The sequence below is a fragment of the Lissotriton helveticus genome, chromosome 10 (assembly GCF_964261635.1).
Source record: "Lissotriton helveticus chromosome 10, aLisHel1.1, whole genome shotgun sequence".
Lineage (NCBI taxonomy): Eukaryota > Metazoa > Chordata > Amphibia > Caudata > Salamandridae > Lissotriton > Lissotriton helveticus.
In genome coordinates, this window is record NC_136071.1 from 918,074,830 (window position 1) to 918,089,537 (window position 14,708).

Consider the following 14,708-nt stretch of genomic DNA (forward strand, 5'->3'; position numbering starts at 1 on the left):
AAATACACTTACCTCTGAAAATTCGTTGTAAATGAAGTAGTGGTTAAGGAGGTCGTTGTTTAGGATTCGTTGTTCAGCTTCAGGTCACTCGTTGTGAGAAATTCGTTATTAAGGTCGTTTCCCCTGTGATTGACATCTGAAATATCTCCTCAGTGCCAAAAAATGTGGAATACAAGAACTACATCCGGATTGTGAGACTGATATAAACGGCCTGTGGCTTCCAAGGACTGTAAGGACTTTGCCAGACTGATCAGAACTGCCTGGACCTTACAAGAGGTACACAGGCTTTGTTAGAGTGAAGGCAGCTGTCAGGGACAAGCACTCTGTAGTGAGGGTTGGTTAGACTAAATAACATAAACCTGCTGTGGTTTGCAAAGTTCAGCAGGTTTTGTCAACCGGGACGAAAACTGCCTGCATATCACCATAGTAATACATGGATTGATTGTCCTGCTGGGAAAGGAGGCATCTTGACATTAAAAACGCTCGATAAACAATACCAACCCACGGAAACTGATGATTACAAGGATGTTGTCAGGGTGACAGATACTTTGTGTGGTTTATAAGTGAGGTGTCCACAGAGGGGAACTCTCTAAGGATTGCACACCTAAAAACGTGTTTTCATACTGATGGGAGGTGTATGTGGATGAAACATCCTACAAAGATACAATGAGGCTGAGAATACACTGTCTCTGGTTACAAGCGTCAGACATAGTGTCAGACTGAACAAGGTTGTCTCTTGATTACTAGAACTAAAGAGACTGCAGACTGAAGGGAACTGGATTACAAGAGCTACAGTTAATTAGTCATCATAAAAAGGGAACCATTTGGATTTCCCTATTCATTAAGATTTTGTTCCACAAACCCCATACCGTGCCTCTGTTGTGAACAGGCTTTTCAAAGTGCTGTTATTCGCTGCAATTTCATCTCAGCACGGGGAGTCAAAGCAGGACCCTACTGCTGTGAGGTATAAAGTGCACACTTCTGGAGATGACGCCTGCCTCCTTCAGACCATGTTTATTTCTTTCTTTAAAATACCACAATCAGAAATGCCTGTTTACAATACTAGACCGGGCTGGAACCCTTATCAAACATACAATTGTAGCTGGATAACTGCGAATAAACGTGATGTTTTTCACCCACAGCTTCAGGGGACATTACACTGTAGACCATGTAAGCTTCGCTCGGGTATATTTTCATGTCACTCAGACTTCTTTAGTGAAAAACATTACAGTATCCACAGCTATCCAAATATAATATTACACATCAGACTGACAGGAATTGGATACTGATTACATGAGCGGCTGAGACGTCATTGGGCTGAGAAGGGGGATTCTTTTTGAGTTACTTGCAATTTTAAGGGAGAGGCAATGGAGTAAGGTTTTTTTACCCAGGATAGGATGAAGTACTTGGAAACCCGAAAAAAATATCATGGGCTTCTTAGAAGGGCAAAGGCCATAAACTATTAAGATAGAATTGGGGCAGCGGAAAATTCCACGAAAGAATTATTTAAGATCTATAAGGAGATCACCTCCCTAGTGTCCACGGCCGCACCGATTGCGGGTTCAGTTGAGTCATGCAACCGAATTGCGGATTTCTTCTCAGAGAAAGTGGAGAAAATCTACTCCACTTTTCCAGAGGCTGTGAGGAAGGGACATGAGTTTGTGGAACAGGTTGGAGGGGCTAGGAACAGTATAAGGATGGATAGTAGCAACGTTCGGCATCTCTTGGAGGTATCCTTTAGTACGCACACAGTGCCAGGTAGTTGGAAGAATGCAATTGTCCTTTTTAGGTCGAGCTGGAGTTAGCATCCAAAGGATGCGTCCAGCTGGAGACCTAATGTTGCCTGTTATCGGGGGAAGGAAGGACAAGAGGGTGTTACGAGCTTGAAAGCCGGATTTGTGTGCGCGAACGCGCACGTTCCGTCCCGCGCCATGCACATGCGCACGCATATACACAGACAGACAGACACTCGCTCACACACACCCCCTCCTCCACACAGTCACACACACACGCATACACACAGACTCCAAGACACATACACACACGCATGCACGCTCACACACATACACAGCCCCCCGCCGCCGCCGCACGCGCGCGCACACACACACACATGCCCCCCGCCCTCGCAGCTCAGCAACAAGGCGAAGCCCCACTCACCGGCTTCCTTGGTGCGGCGGCTCTCTCATCGGCAGCTGCAGGGCCCAGCAGCAGGACTCTTCCTCCCTCCTTCGGCACCGGGGCGCAGGGTAGGCTCCTGCCTGCTCCGGTGCTCCAAACAATCGCGGCTCTGCCGTGGGAGGCGGGGTAGGCTCCCGCCCTCCTACTTCCTGTTTCTGGTTGTCCCGCCCGGCCTGCCTGACTTCCTGGTCGCAGGCCGGCGGCGCGAGCTCTGGATGGACTGCAGCACGCGCTCTCGCGAAGAGGAGGACTCGCATATCCTTTTCTGATTCATTGGCTTGCATGGACTTGCCCTTCATGAAATGCTTTTACCACTGAACTCTCAAGTTTCCCAGGCCTATCTATCAGTAGCTCGTCCAGTATTTTTCTCTGCATTCTGGTAATTGTAGTCCTGATAATTTTTTTTTTTTGAACAACCAGGACTGTGTCCCTGAAGGCAAAGCAAAAACTTGGACTGGATGAGCGGCATGCTTTGATCATATGCAGCAGGCTAATATGTTGAGGTTTTGTCTCATTGCGTGCACACCAGTATTGATTAAGTCAAATGCATTCTTGCCAGCACAGCGGTGCTTATTATCCTCTCTCATTTTCATGATATTTATGTGCCCTACTTGTATCCTTGCAATATCCCTGTGCTGCTGTCGGATTAATTTCCTAATTTAAGTACGTCTTTTAAATGAGTCTCCATTTTCTCAAGTATAATCAGGCGCTCTAAGTGACCGTTTTGTTCCCTTGAAGAGAATAATGTGCTTATGATATGAAAGGGAGTTTTCGAAAGTCCATCATCTTGATTTGTCTTTCATGCAAGGTCATTTGAACGAACTTTTTGTACATTTAATAGTTTAGGTGAATTGGTGCTTTGTTCCCATCATAAATTGTTTCCTGTTGTGCTGCTCACATGAGGTTTGCATTTCAGTGATTCACATTTCTGTGATTCACAGCATTTGAGTTGGGAGTTTGTTGTATTTAATTTTTGGATGGTTAACATTTTATTCTGGGACATTCTTAGATTTAATTTCACAGACACGCATTCCCAGTAGTGATCTATTTTCGTCCTATTGTGCCAGACGTCGCCCATTATAACGTCTCCTTCTTAAAAGCTCCCATGGAGGTAGTTTACATTCACTTGTACAGTGAAACCCTCACATCTTGTTCCATAGTAGCATGTCAAATGCTGTTTCCCTTAAGTTCTGATTCATTCAAACTGAACTGACTTTTCCGGATAATAAGGACATGCCTTGGAATGCGTGTTTTTTACAACTACTTCCTGTCGAAGCAGTTTGCACAATGTGCGATGTATTATATCAATTCGTCATTGATAAGTAACCTCATGACTCAACTTCTCTTAATGCTCTTCTCCACCCGATTTGCTTGGAACCTTTATACCACCCATTTAATTGCTGGGAAGGATTGCCTTGGGTGAAGCTGAGTCCGAGTCAGACTCCGACAGCAGTTTCAGTTACTGCGCACGTGTGCACGTGCTGCGTGGAGCACAAGTGCCGTGTTGGGAAGGAAAAGAGGGTGCCGGGGGCGTATGATACAGGGAATTAATTAAAGTTTTATGGGGAAAATGCCTAGCACGTTATTTCTGAAATTGAATTTAATTGTGTTCCACTCAGAAAAGGGGAGTTGGCTTTAATGTCAGTGTTGTCACTGGCGGCTCGCGGCATTTTGAACGGGTGCATCACACCTGTTACGCCGCGTGTGCATTCAAAACATTTTTAAAGAGCGTCCCACCTGTGTATCGGTGTAGTATTGTTGGGCTGCTCCAAATTACAATGTCGTACGAGTTAATGGTGACTTCTCAAGATGTGGAAATTGTGCGACTCAAGATATTGATGTGGAATATTACTTTGTGGGAATTATGGCAGAACTCATATTCCCTTACTCTTCCACCCATAGATTCCCCTCAGTGAGTTAAGCTCCCGCTCAAGTGATCTGTCTTTAATCTGTATGTCATTCATGCCTTAACTGTACATGTTGTGTGAGTAATGAAAGCTTGTTTTAGTGTTTTCTTCTGGATCTGTTCTGGTGGGCATGGAGGATTACACTTGCTGCCTTCTGTGAAAGTGAGAAACTTGCTTTGCTATTGCCATCCAGTACCAGATGTGTGAGGAAACAAAACGTTGCACTGTTTCTGCCTGATCTGTATGTGCACACCACCACATCCACATCCACCACTACCAGATCCACCACCACCACCGCACCCAGCACCACCACATCCACACCCACCACATCCACAACCACCACATCCACCACCACATCCACCACCACATCCACCACCACATCCACCACCACCACATCCACAACCACATCCACCACCACCACCACATCCACCACCACATCCACCACCACATCCACCACCACCACATCCACCACTACCTCATCCACCACCTCATCCACCACCACATCCACCACATCCACCACAACCACATTCACCACCACCACATCCACCACAACCACATCCACCACCACCACCACATCCACCACCACATCCACCACCACCACATCCACCACCATCACATCCACCACCACCACATCCACCACCACGTCATCCACCACCACCACATCCACCACCACCACATCCACCACCACCACATCTGTGTGTTTGTGACTGTGTGTGTGGCTGTGTGTATGTAGCTCTGTGTGTGTGTGTGATTCTGTGTGTGTGGCTCTGTGTGTGTGTGGCTCTCTGTTAGTGTGGGTACAAATGCAATAGGTCTCGCATTTGCGAGAGATTAAGCTATTGGCATTGTAAACGACAATGCCATTTATTTATCTGTTTTCAAAACCAACACATAAATACAAAATTTGTCATTTACAATGCCAATAGCTCTAACTTTTGCAAAGGCAAGACCGTTGCATCACTCAGTGCCACCACAGAATCAATCTGTGCAACCATTCAATAACAACTGGTTCAAATATACGCTATCAATGTTTCAAGCTTTATTGCAAATGTCACAAAAAGATGTTAATATTTCACTTCTGTTCTTGGATTTTCGTCACAATAAAATACACTGAACATAATTTCACAAAAGTTCTTTAGAAAAGTTTAAGCTATTGCCATTATATAAATTACAATAACTTTTATTTAAGTATTAGTTATTTAAAAAAATTAAACGCCATTGTTAGTTGTAATATCAATACATCTAAGTCATGTAAATACAAAACATATTGCATTACAAATGCTATAGGTATCACATTTGCAAAATTTATAACTATTGGCATTGTAAATGACAAAGCTATTAATTTTGGTATTTTCAAAAACAACACATAAATAAAAACTTTGCCATTTACAATACCAATAGCTCAAACTTTCCTAATGCGAGACCTATTGCATTGCAAATGCTTGTTCTACTGAAGAAACCAAATGTCAGCCCTAATAAGTTTGACAACTTACGACCTATTTCGCTGCTTCCTTATCTGGCCAAAGTGGTAGAGAAGGTATTTAACAAACAACTGATGGCACATGTCGAGAAATCTAGCCTTTTGCACCCCTCTTAATCTGGCTTTCGTGCATTACATTCGACAGAATCCGCTCTGCTCCTTGCCATGGAAACCATTAGACAAGGATTAGATGCTGGGTAAACAATGGCCCTGATCCTTTTGGACCTGAGCGCCACCAATGACAATGTAGCTCATTACACCTTGCTGCAGTGTCTGAATAAGGGCGGTGTCTCAGGCCCGGCTCTTAAGTGGATGCAATCCTTCCTGGCAGAACGTAGCTTCCAGGTTAGGCAGGGCATTCGCTATTCCGAAAATATCAAACTGGGACAGGGTGTGCCCCAGGGATCGGCCTTGAGTCCAACCCTGTTTAATCTGTATGTAACTCCTTTGGCAGAGCTAGTGGAGGGTTTTGGGATCAGGGTCGTATCGTACGCCGATGACACTCAACTGGTGGTATCTCTATCACAGGCACCGGATCTGGCAGCTTCCAATTTCATAGCATGCTTGCAGGAGCTTGCCTCCTGAATGGCTAGCTAACAACTGCCTGAAACTTAATGGAAATAAAACCGAGGTGCTTGTGGTGGGGGTGCCCCATTATTATGATTGTCGGCATGGTGGCCCTCAAGTCTGGGCCCCACTCCCATGCCGTGCTCTCAGGTAAAGAACCTGGGTGTATGGTTAGACTCTAATCTCTCTTATGAACATCAAACAAGGCGTGTAGTGGGTACATGTTTTGGAGTCCTCAAGGCAGTCGCGGCCGGTAGTAGGAGTACCGGCCGGGCGGTGACGTGGGGAGGGGGAGGGGCAGGGTGGGGGGTAATAATGTATGGATTAAGGACTTTAAAAGGTAAGTAAACATAAACATGAATAAAACAAATTTCGTTGCACACACTGCATCACCAATCGCGATGCAGTGTGTGCAACGAAATTTGTTTTATTTATTTTTATGTTTACTTACCTTTTAAAGTCTGTAATCCATACATTATTACCCCCCACCCTGCCCCTCCCCATGTCACCGCCCGGCCGTTACTCCCACTACCGGCCTCGGCTGCCTGAAGGGCCTGCGGAAAACCCTGGACCTACTCCCTATTGATGCCAGGAAGACCATGGTGCACGCCCTTGTGACATCTTGCCTAGACTATGGCAACATAATTTATCTGGGTGCCACTGTCAAATGTATGAATAGACTTCAGGTTCTGCAGAATGCAGCAGCATGACTAGTCCTTATGCAACCTAGGAGGACTGCCTCCAAAGGGCTCTGACCTCCCTGCCCTGGCTCCCAGTCAGGAAAAGAGTGCTGTTCAAGGCACTCTATACATGCCATCGTATTACCCAGGGCACAGGCCTCTCCTACCTGAGGAATCTACTTACACGATATGTGCCCACACGGCTTCTTAGATCAAGTGGGACTGGTCTGATACTTGTTCCTATGGTCAGGAAGGCCAGGATGGGTGGCAGGTCCTTTCGGTTCTTGGCGGCACAGAATTGAAACAAACTTCCCCTGAGCCTCCTGACGGAGTTATCAGAGGCGAAATTCAGGAAAGATCTTAAAACCTACTTGTTTTCGTGTCAATAGTGACTCTCCAACTAGGCCGGTGTTTCCTGGTTCTGCTCTCCCTCTCACCATAGCGCAGGGACACACCGGTTGGTGTAACCAGACGCTTTATAAACTCACTTTTACTTTACTTTACTAAGGGCCCTATCAGCAGGGCCACTGGAATTATGCTGAAGGGGACCACCAGATTAGGCTGCAGGGTTGACTAAAGTATGTGGCAAGAAAAAGAAAACTATGCGGCATAATACAGCGTATTTATTGGTAGTGTAACTTCAGGATTTTGACATTTTTACACCTGGTAATACTTTCTGGATATAAATTTCACCTCATTAGTACCAGTTTAACAACCAAATACAGAACTAAGCAACTGAAAGATGACCAGCTAAACTTTGCTAAGTGCTTTCCACTGTGCGCAAACATGTTGTCACTTTATTTTTATAACACATTTCATTGAATTCGATACAGGTTTCATAATGAAAGAGAAACAAAGCAATAACAATACAACTATGGTGCTTTTCTCCCCACATTCCCCCATCACTCCCAACCACAGGTGCACACACTGACACAACAGCTCACAGCAGACTGCCGTGATAGGGCTACATTCCACATCCCACGTCTGGTGGCTCAGGGGACTAATACGTCTACTGCAGGGGCCTGTGTTTGACCTCATGGTCACAGGTTCAAATCCCGGTGGGTCCACTCAGCCTTTCATCCATCTGTGGTTGATAAAATGACTACCATTGAGTTGGGTAACAACAAACATCTGTTATTCTAATGCCTGGCCTCCCTTGGAACAGTTCAAATTCCCAGATAGTCTGTACTTTTCTTCCAGACTTTTGTGTTCTGTGCTTTCTGATACATGTAGTTTTCAAATGTGCATTACCTCCTCGTCAGACCTCCCGGTCACAGTCCGCCTCCAGTGGAGAGTCTTGCACAGACCAGTCTGCAGAAAAAAGAACAGGATGTGCTAGAGTGGGTCAGGGGTTATGAACCACAGCATGTGGGTGTGGCCTGGAGGGTAGGATGGGCTAAGGAAGTTTTTGCTTGGAAGTTCTGTCGGAGGAGCTACGGTCCATGCGTTAAGGACTGTGACGGGGAGATCTACGACTCGGAGTAATGAATATTACAGATAACTAACCGGTCATTTTTTGTCAGTTGATTGCAAACATTGAGAGCATATGAATAATATCATGACCTATTTTTCACGTTTACAAAGGATCTGAAAATCATCTCGTGCTGCCAAACTGCTTCATAAATCATAATACATTTCTGTTCCAGCACCCCATTACACGTCTATATGTCTGTCTGTCTGCCTGCTTCACTACCTGTCTAGCTAGTCTGCTCGAGCTACTTGCTCATCAATCTGTGCCCTTATCAAACTATCTCTATACCTACCTGTCTGTATATTCAGATAATTTCCATCCATCCATTACAGCTAACCATTGTGTCACTCTAATTGTGTGCACGTATGTATATACTTAATGAATGCTCGTGCATGTGCGCATGTGTTTGTGTTATATAAAAATGCAGCTATTTAGCGGGCAAGAATGGTGATGCAAGTCCAAGGGGTCTCTGTGAACAAGAGGCTGCATGTGCAGTGGTCAGCTTTCGACCCACCTTCTGCATTGTTTGTTCATGCAAAGCTCAATACTGAAGGAGGTTGAGATGCAACTTATTTGAAACTTAGTGCAAGGCTTCATACACATGTGTGTTTTCAGTGATAGTAATAAACAATCTACTAATAGTAGATGGCAACATTTAGAAGGAAAAAGTAAGGCATTTTTTAAAACTAAATTGTGGGACTAACTGGATTATTAACAGGATAATATGCTGTATGTCCAAACACTTATAAAGGCCCAAAGGCGAACTCTATTGGCTATGCCAATGCTTGTTTTAAGAATGTTTGAGAATCAGCCTCAGTGCACAATGGACAAATAAACTAAAGAAAACACACTAATGTAAATAAAATTTTCTGACTTTTGTTTTATTGTATTTGTTAGTCACAACCTTTTATGGAGCGTCCTTACAAGCGCTGTGCTGTAGTTGGTAATGGTGGGATTCTACAAAACAGCAGCTGCGGAGCTGAAATTGACGAGTCTGAGTTTGTATTTAGGTAAGCAAGAAATCATTTAATGACAGGTTGAAATGTGCGCACTCATGCATGTGGGAATGGCATATATTTTTTTTAGCTAGTTTACTATTTCCTCGTTTTCCTCACTGCTAGTACCTTTCCATTCATTGCCCGCTTCATAATCACTCATCTAAGAGGTAAACCTAAAATAACAAGCTTCTCATCTCATGGTATTTTCTTATTTTTTCCTACTACTTCTTCACATAATAGTGAAGCATTATATGATTTGCATGTGTGAAATTGTCTCACATGTACAAATAGTATTTTTTACAAATGCAAAACTACTTTTGGAATATGCATAGCTTTAATTGCAATCATAAAAAATACACTTCAAGAGGCCAAGTCCCAAAAGAATTTTTGAGAACATAAAGTACTACTTTACATACTCTCAAATAATATTCCCAAAAAACTGTACAGAGAGCTTCGCCTATGTCTGCCCTATATCTTATGAGCGGAGTTTTCCGCCATGAGTGCAGGTAATTCAGCATCCTAAGGTGTTCATTATAGGAATAAATGTGCGTCGGGCAAGGAAAAGTCGCACAAATTTTGGAAATATCGACTATTAAATGCATGGAATTAGTAGAAAATACAGCCTGGATTTTGGGAGGTGCATCCACAAAGAGTCCCTCAACTGCACAGCAACTGCCAACAGGTGAAAGGTGAAACACCTCACCTTTCAGATCAACACCAACAGCAAAACAACGGTCAGAGGCACCCTCATCTACAGACCTCCCGGGCCATGCCTCGACTTTTGCAAGACCATCTTTGACTTCATCTCCCCACAGGCCATCAACACAAAGGACCTCCTCTTCCTTGGTGACCTCAACTTTCACCTTGATGACCTCAACAACACCAACAACACCAATCCACTTGAGAGCATGGAAATACTGTGGCTCTCCCAATTTGTCACAGACCCCATGTGCATCGCCGGGCACACTCTCGACCCCATATTCTCAGCCAAGAACAGAATCAGGTACAGTCACGCCACCATAATCACCTGGTTTATCCACTTCCACATAACAACCACCTCCACCACACACTTAAACCCACCCATATCCCTCTACAGGAGCTGTAGCAAAGTAACCGAAGACCTCTGGACTAGCTACCTCAGCTCCTCACCTCCCGAGGCCACCACTGACCTCGAGGGGGCAGTCGGAAACTTCAATGCATGGATCAACAATTGCACAAACATAGTGGCACACCTCAAACCCACCAAAACCATCAGATCCACCAAACATCGCAGCTGTTTCACCCCAGAGCGCAAATCTCACAAGAGCACATGCAAGCAACTTGAAAGGATCTGGGGCACCAGCAAAACAAACAATGACCGCTCTAACGTCAAAAGAGGCCTTAAGGAGTACCACCAGCAGCTCAAAACAGCCAGGAAAAAGAGCCTGGCCTCCTGCCTGGATTTGAGCTCCAACCACAGCAAGAAACTATCCTGCATTATCAATACATTTTCCAACCCCACAGGTACAGAGAACTCCATAACCTCCTCTCAGGAGCTCTGTGATTCCCTCACAAACAGCAAAATCGCCACCATCTACGAAAACCTCAACCCCCAACCACCTGTAACCAAACTCAACAGACTCCTCAACATCATTGATTCTCACAAAATCTCAATAAACACATGGGAACCTCTCCCTCTGAACACTACCGCCACCATCATGGGCTCCATCCACTCAGGAGCTTCCAAGGATACCTGCCCTCACCACATGGTCAACCTGGGAAAATACACAATCATCAAGGAACTCATGCAAAAATCAAACTGCTCCTAAGAAAAAAACACTGTGGATGCCAAAGCCCTCAAAAATGCCCCCCCCATACTCCCTACTGCTATTTCCAGCAAAGTACTTGAGAAATCAATAAACCTACAACTTACTGCCATCTGGATAACATCAACCTACTGGACCCCTCACAATCTAGATTCTGCTCAAATCGCAGCACCAAAGCCACCCTGATTGCAGCCACAGATGACATCGGAACTTTCCTAGACAGGGAGAAACCACTGTCCTGGTTCTCCTTGATCTCTCGGCTGCATTTGACACTGTATACAACTTCACCCTCCTCCATGGTCTACACCAAATGGGGATCCAAGGCAAAGCCCTTGAGTGGATTGTGTCCTCCCTCACCAGACGAACCCAGAGCAGTCACCTCCCACCGTTCAACTCATGTCTGAAAATTACAATGGACAGCGTCCCACAAGGATCCTCCCACAGCCCAATCCTATTCAACACCTGTATGGCCCCTATTGCCACCGTGGTCAGATCCTACAGCATGAACATAATTTCCTACATGGAATATACTCAGCTCATCTTCTCACTCCTCAGACCTTACTAACACCAAGATGTGTGACCAGCATCGCAAGCTGGATGCAGAACACATTCCTCAAACTCACCACAGACAAAATAGAAATACTCACATTTGGGAGCAACAACTCCCTGTGGGACGACTCCAGGTGGCCTACAGAGTCGGTCACAGAACACGCAAGAAACCTCTGAATCACTCTGGACAGCAAGCTCTTGATGAGGAAGAAGATAAACGCTGTCTCATTCTCCTGCTTCCTCACCCTGTGCATGCTCAGGATAATCTTCAACAGGCTCCTCATCAGCACCAGATGCACCATCACCCAGGGCCTCATCACCTGCTGCCTAGACTACAGCAACTCTGTGTACACAGGAATCACCTCACAGCTACCAAACAGAATCCAGACCATCCAGAACGCAACAGCCAGTCCATCTTCAGCCTCCAGAGACGAACCCACATCACCCTCCACCTCAAATCTCTGCATTGGCTCTCCATCACCAGACAATGCCACTTCGAACATCTCACCCTCGCCTACAAAGCATAGACAACAAGGCACCAGCATGCCACAGGATGAACTTGCACCAACCTACCCATATTTTGTTCCTCATCCCTCTTCTTGATCGACACACCCTGCATTCACAGGAGCAGGAGTGTGGCAAAATCTAGGAACAGCCTCACCCTCCATCTCCGCTTAGCTCCCACCCTACAGGAGTTCAGGATGGACCTAAATACCTGGCTCCTCGACTGCTCCATCTCAGCAGCAGCAACCCTCACCCCCTTCCCCAGTGTCTGGATACCCTTACAAGTGATAAGCAGCGCTTTAAAAATCCCATTTGATCGACTGAAATACTCAAACACAACTACAAAGTAGTAAGGTCAATGCTGGTTACCAAAGTAAACCTCATAATGACCACAGTAGTACTACTGAAAAATAGACTCAAATCTACCCCAGCCATGCCTTGGAGTAGGTTACACAGTATGCTTGTCTTGTACAAATACAGGTCTTGTAAGGCCCCCTCATAGAAATCAGAGGGGGCACGGAATAACTCTGCACCACAAAGGGAAAAATTAAAAAATAAGAGAACATCTTTTATGGTAAAAATATATAGCAATTTTAATAATTAACTTTTCTTACATAAAAAACTAACACAATATAAAACGTATCTACAAGTAATAGAAAACATCTATTGTAATAATGCTTAATTCAACTTCAGTGCACCTGCTACCTACTGTGAGAGGATGGAGTTTACAGTCAGGACCCCACAACATCCAACAACAGCTAAAAGTTATTACAACATACCTGCCAATCACACATAGCGTATCCATATACGAAAGCAAACCACAGACCAAAAAAGAAATTCACAATGTCACGAATGGTAAATAATTTATTACCTTAACCTTCACCTTGCGTAATCATTATTTAAGGGGGAGAGCGAGGATTCACAGACAGACCATCAACATCTTTGGGTTGTCCAGGAAAGCAATCATTGCCAGATATCTCTTCTTACCTGATGTGATCCTTGAGATGGTTGCAAGTAGGAGCAGGATCTCAATTCTCCTACAGCTGCTCCTAGACCATCTTTCCACGTGTTAAAATACTGGCTGCATTTCAGTTCCTAGCCACTGGATCTTTCCAGAGGGTTAATGGTGGGGACACCATGGGCATCTCATAAGACAGCCAATCATTGTGCTTATAACAGGTACTGCGATAAATGAGCAGCCAAATGCACCACTTTATCCCCATGCCAGGCATACTAGCAAAAATGCAACAGGTTTAAAGGGAATTGTATTCTATTGCCAACTTCCCTTAAAATGTGGTTCCATTGATTGCACACATGTGGTGCTTCACCCTCATATAGGAAACACAGTTTTCGCATCAGACACTACTGTCACTAAACCAGGGCGCAAGCTGTTGCCAATACCAGGGGTTGTTTAATTGATGTGTACACTGTGTTTGTTAGTTCACACATGGCAACTACATTTTCTGATAGCCACCTCTTGTGTACTACATTTTGTAGCTTACCGTATTATAACAAATATCACATGTATATATTGCAGGGGATGCCAGGTATGCCCTCTCTGTATTGGTATTCAAGTGCTAGTATGGTAACAGTAGGAGCCACAACCCAGGCTTTCACAATAGAGTGGAGTACAAAACACGTGTTCATTTCAACCAATTCTATTTCGATATTTCTGTGCAACTACCAATTAGTGATATCAATACTTGATCTGCACATTGTTACAATCAAAGAGGAGATTAGAAATATCTTCTGTTTGGGAACCATGCCCCAGTTTCCATTAGTGATGCACACATTTACCACACCAGATTTATGTTATCCACTCTCTGAATACAAAGTGAACCAGAAGAAATCTCAGATACTCTCATTTTCAAAAGGATGCCACAAGATTGATTATGATCATTTGTTTATTATACGTGGGCACCAACTGTATAAAATACCTCTGTATTCTATCCCACATCATTTAAAATGTTACCTCAGCTCATTTTGAACTTGTGGTATGCAGCTTGAAAATAAAAATAGAACTGGATTTTTTTTAATGTGTTAACCTTGTCTTTTTGTTGGGGGTGAAGGACACATTCCTCATCCATGTTTCTCTGAACCTCACTTCCTTCTTCCGCCTATACCCATGTCATTTACTGCTCTTCTCTTTCAATGCTTTTTCTCTTTACTCTGGTCCTCCACCCCTTACAGCTCTATATTCCCTTTAACCACTACCAATTTCCTAGTATCTCTATACCACTAACTCTGCCAGTAACATAAAATTCTCTTCCTATACCCCAGTACTTCTACTCCTGTCTATACCATTTGACCTTTACCCCTACCCATATCCTGGTATATGGTACCTAGGCTATACTCTGATGTCTCTAACCATAACTACACCTTAGTACCTCTAACACCTCCTACACCTGGGTACTTCTGCTCCACCTATAGCGCTGGTACTTCCTGGTCATTCCACCACGGGCGGCCATCTTGTTAGGGTGACGGTCTAGTCTCCCACCCACTCCCCTTCTACTTAAACCCCTGCCATATCGCGCAGCGGTGACGCGCAGCGGGAGCGCCATAGACGTGC

General features: G+C 44.6%; 1 protein-coding gene across 1 annotated transcript in view; it reads left to right on the forward strand.

Annotated features, from left to right (window-relative positions):
* Positions 1–14,708, forward strand: part of ST8SIA6 (ST8 alpha-N-acetyl-neuraminide alpha-2,8-sialyltransferase 6) — a 478,017-nt gene that overhangs the window by 398,476 nt on the left and 64,833 nt on the right. Inside the window, exon 6 of the mRNA XM_078663574.1 lies at positions 9,181–9,293. Coding sequence (XP_078519700.1) covers positions 9,181–9,293 — 113 coding nt within the window. The remainder of the gene's footprint in view (positions 1–9,180; positions 9,294–14,708) is intronic.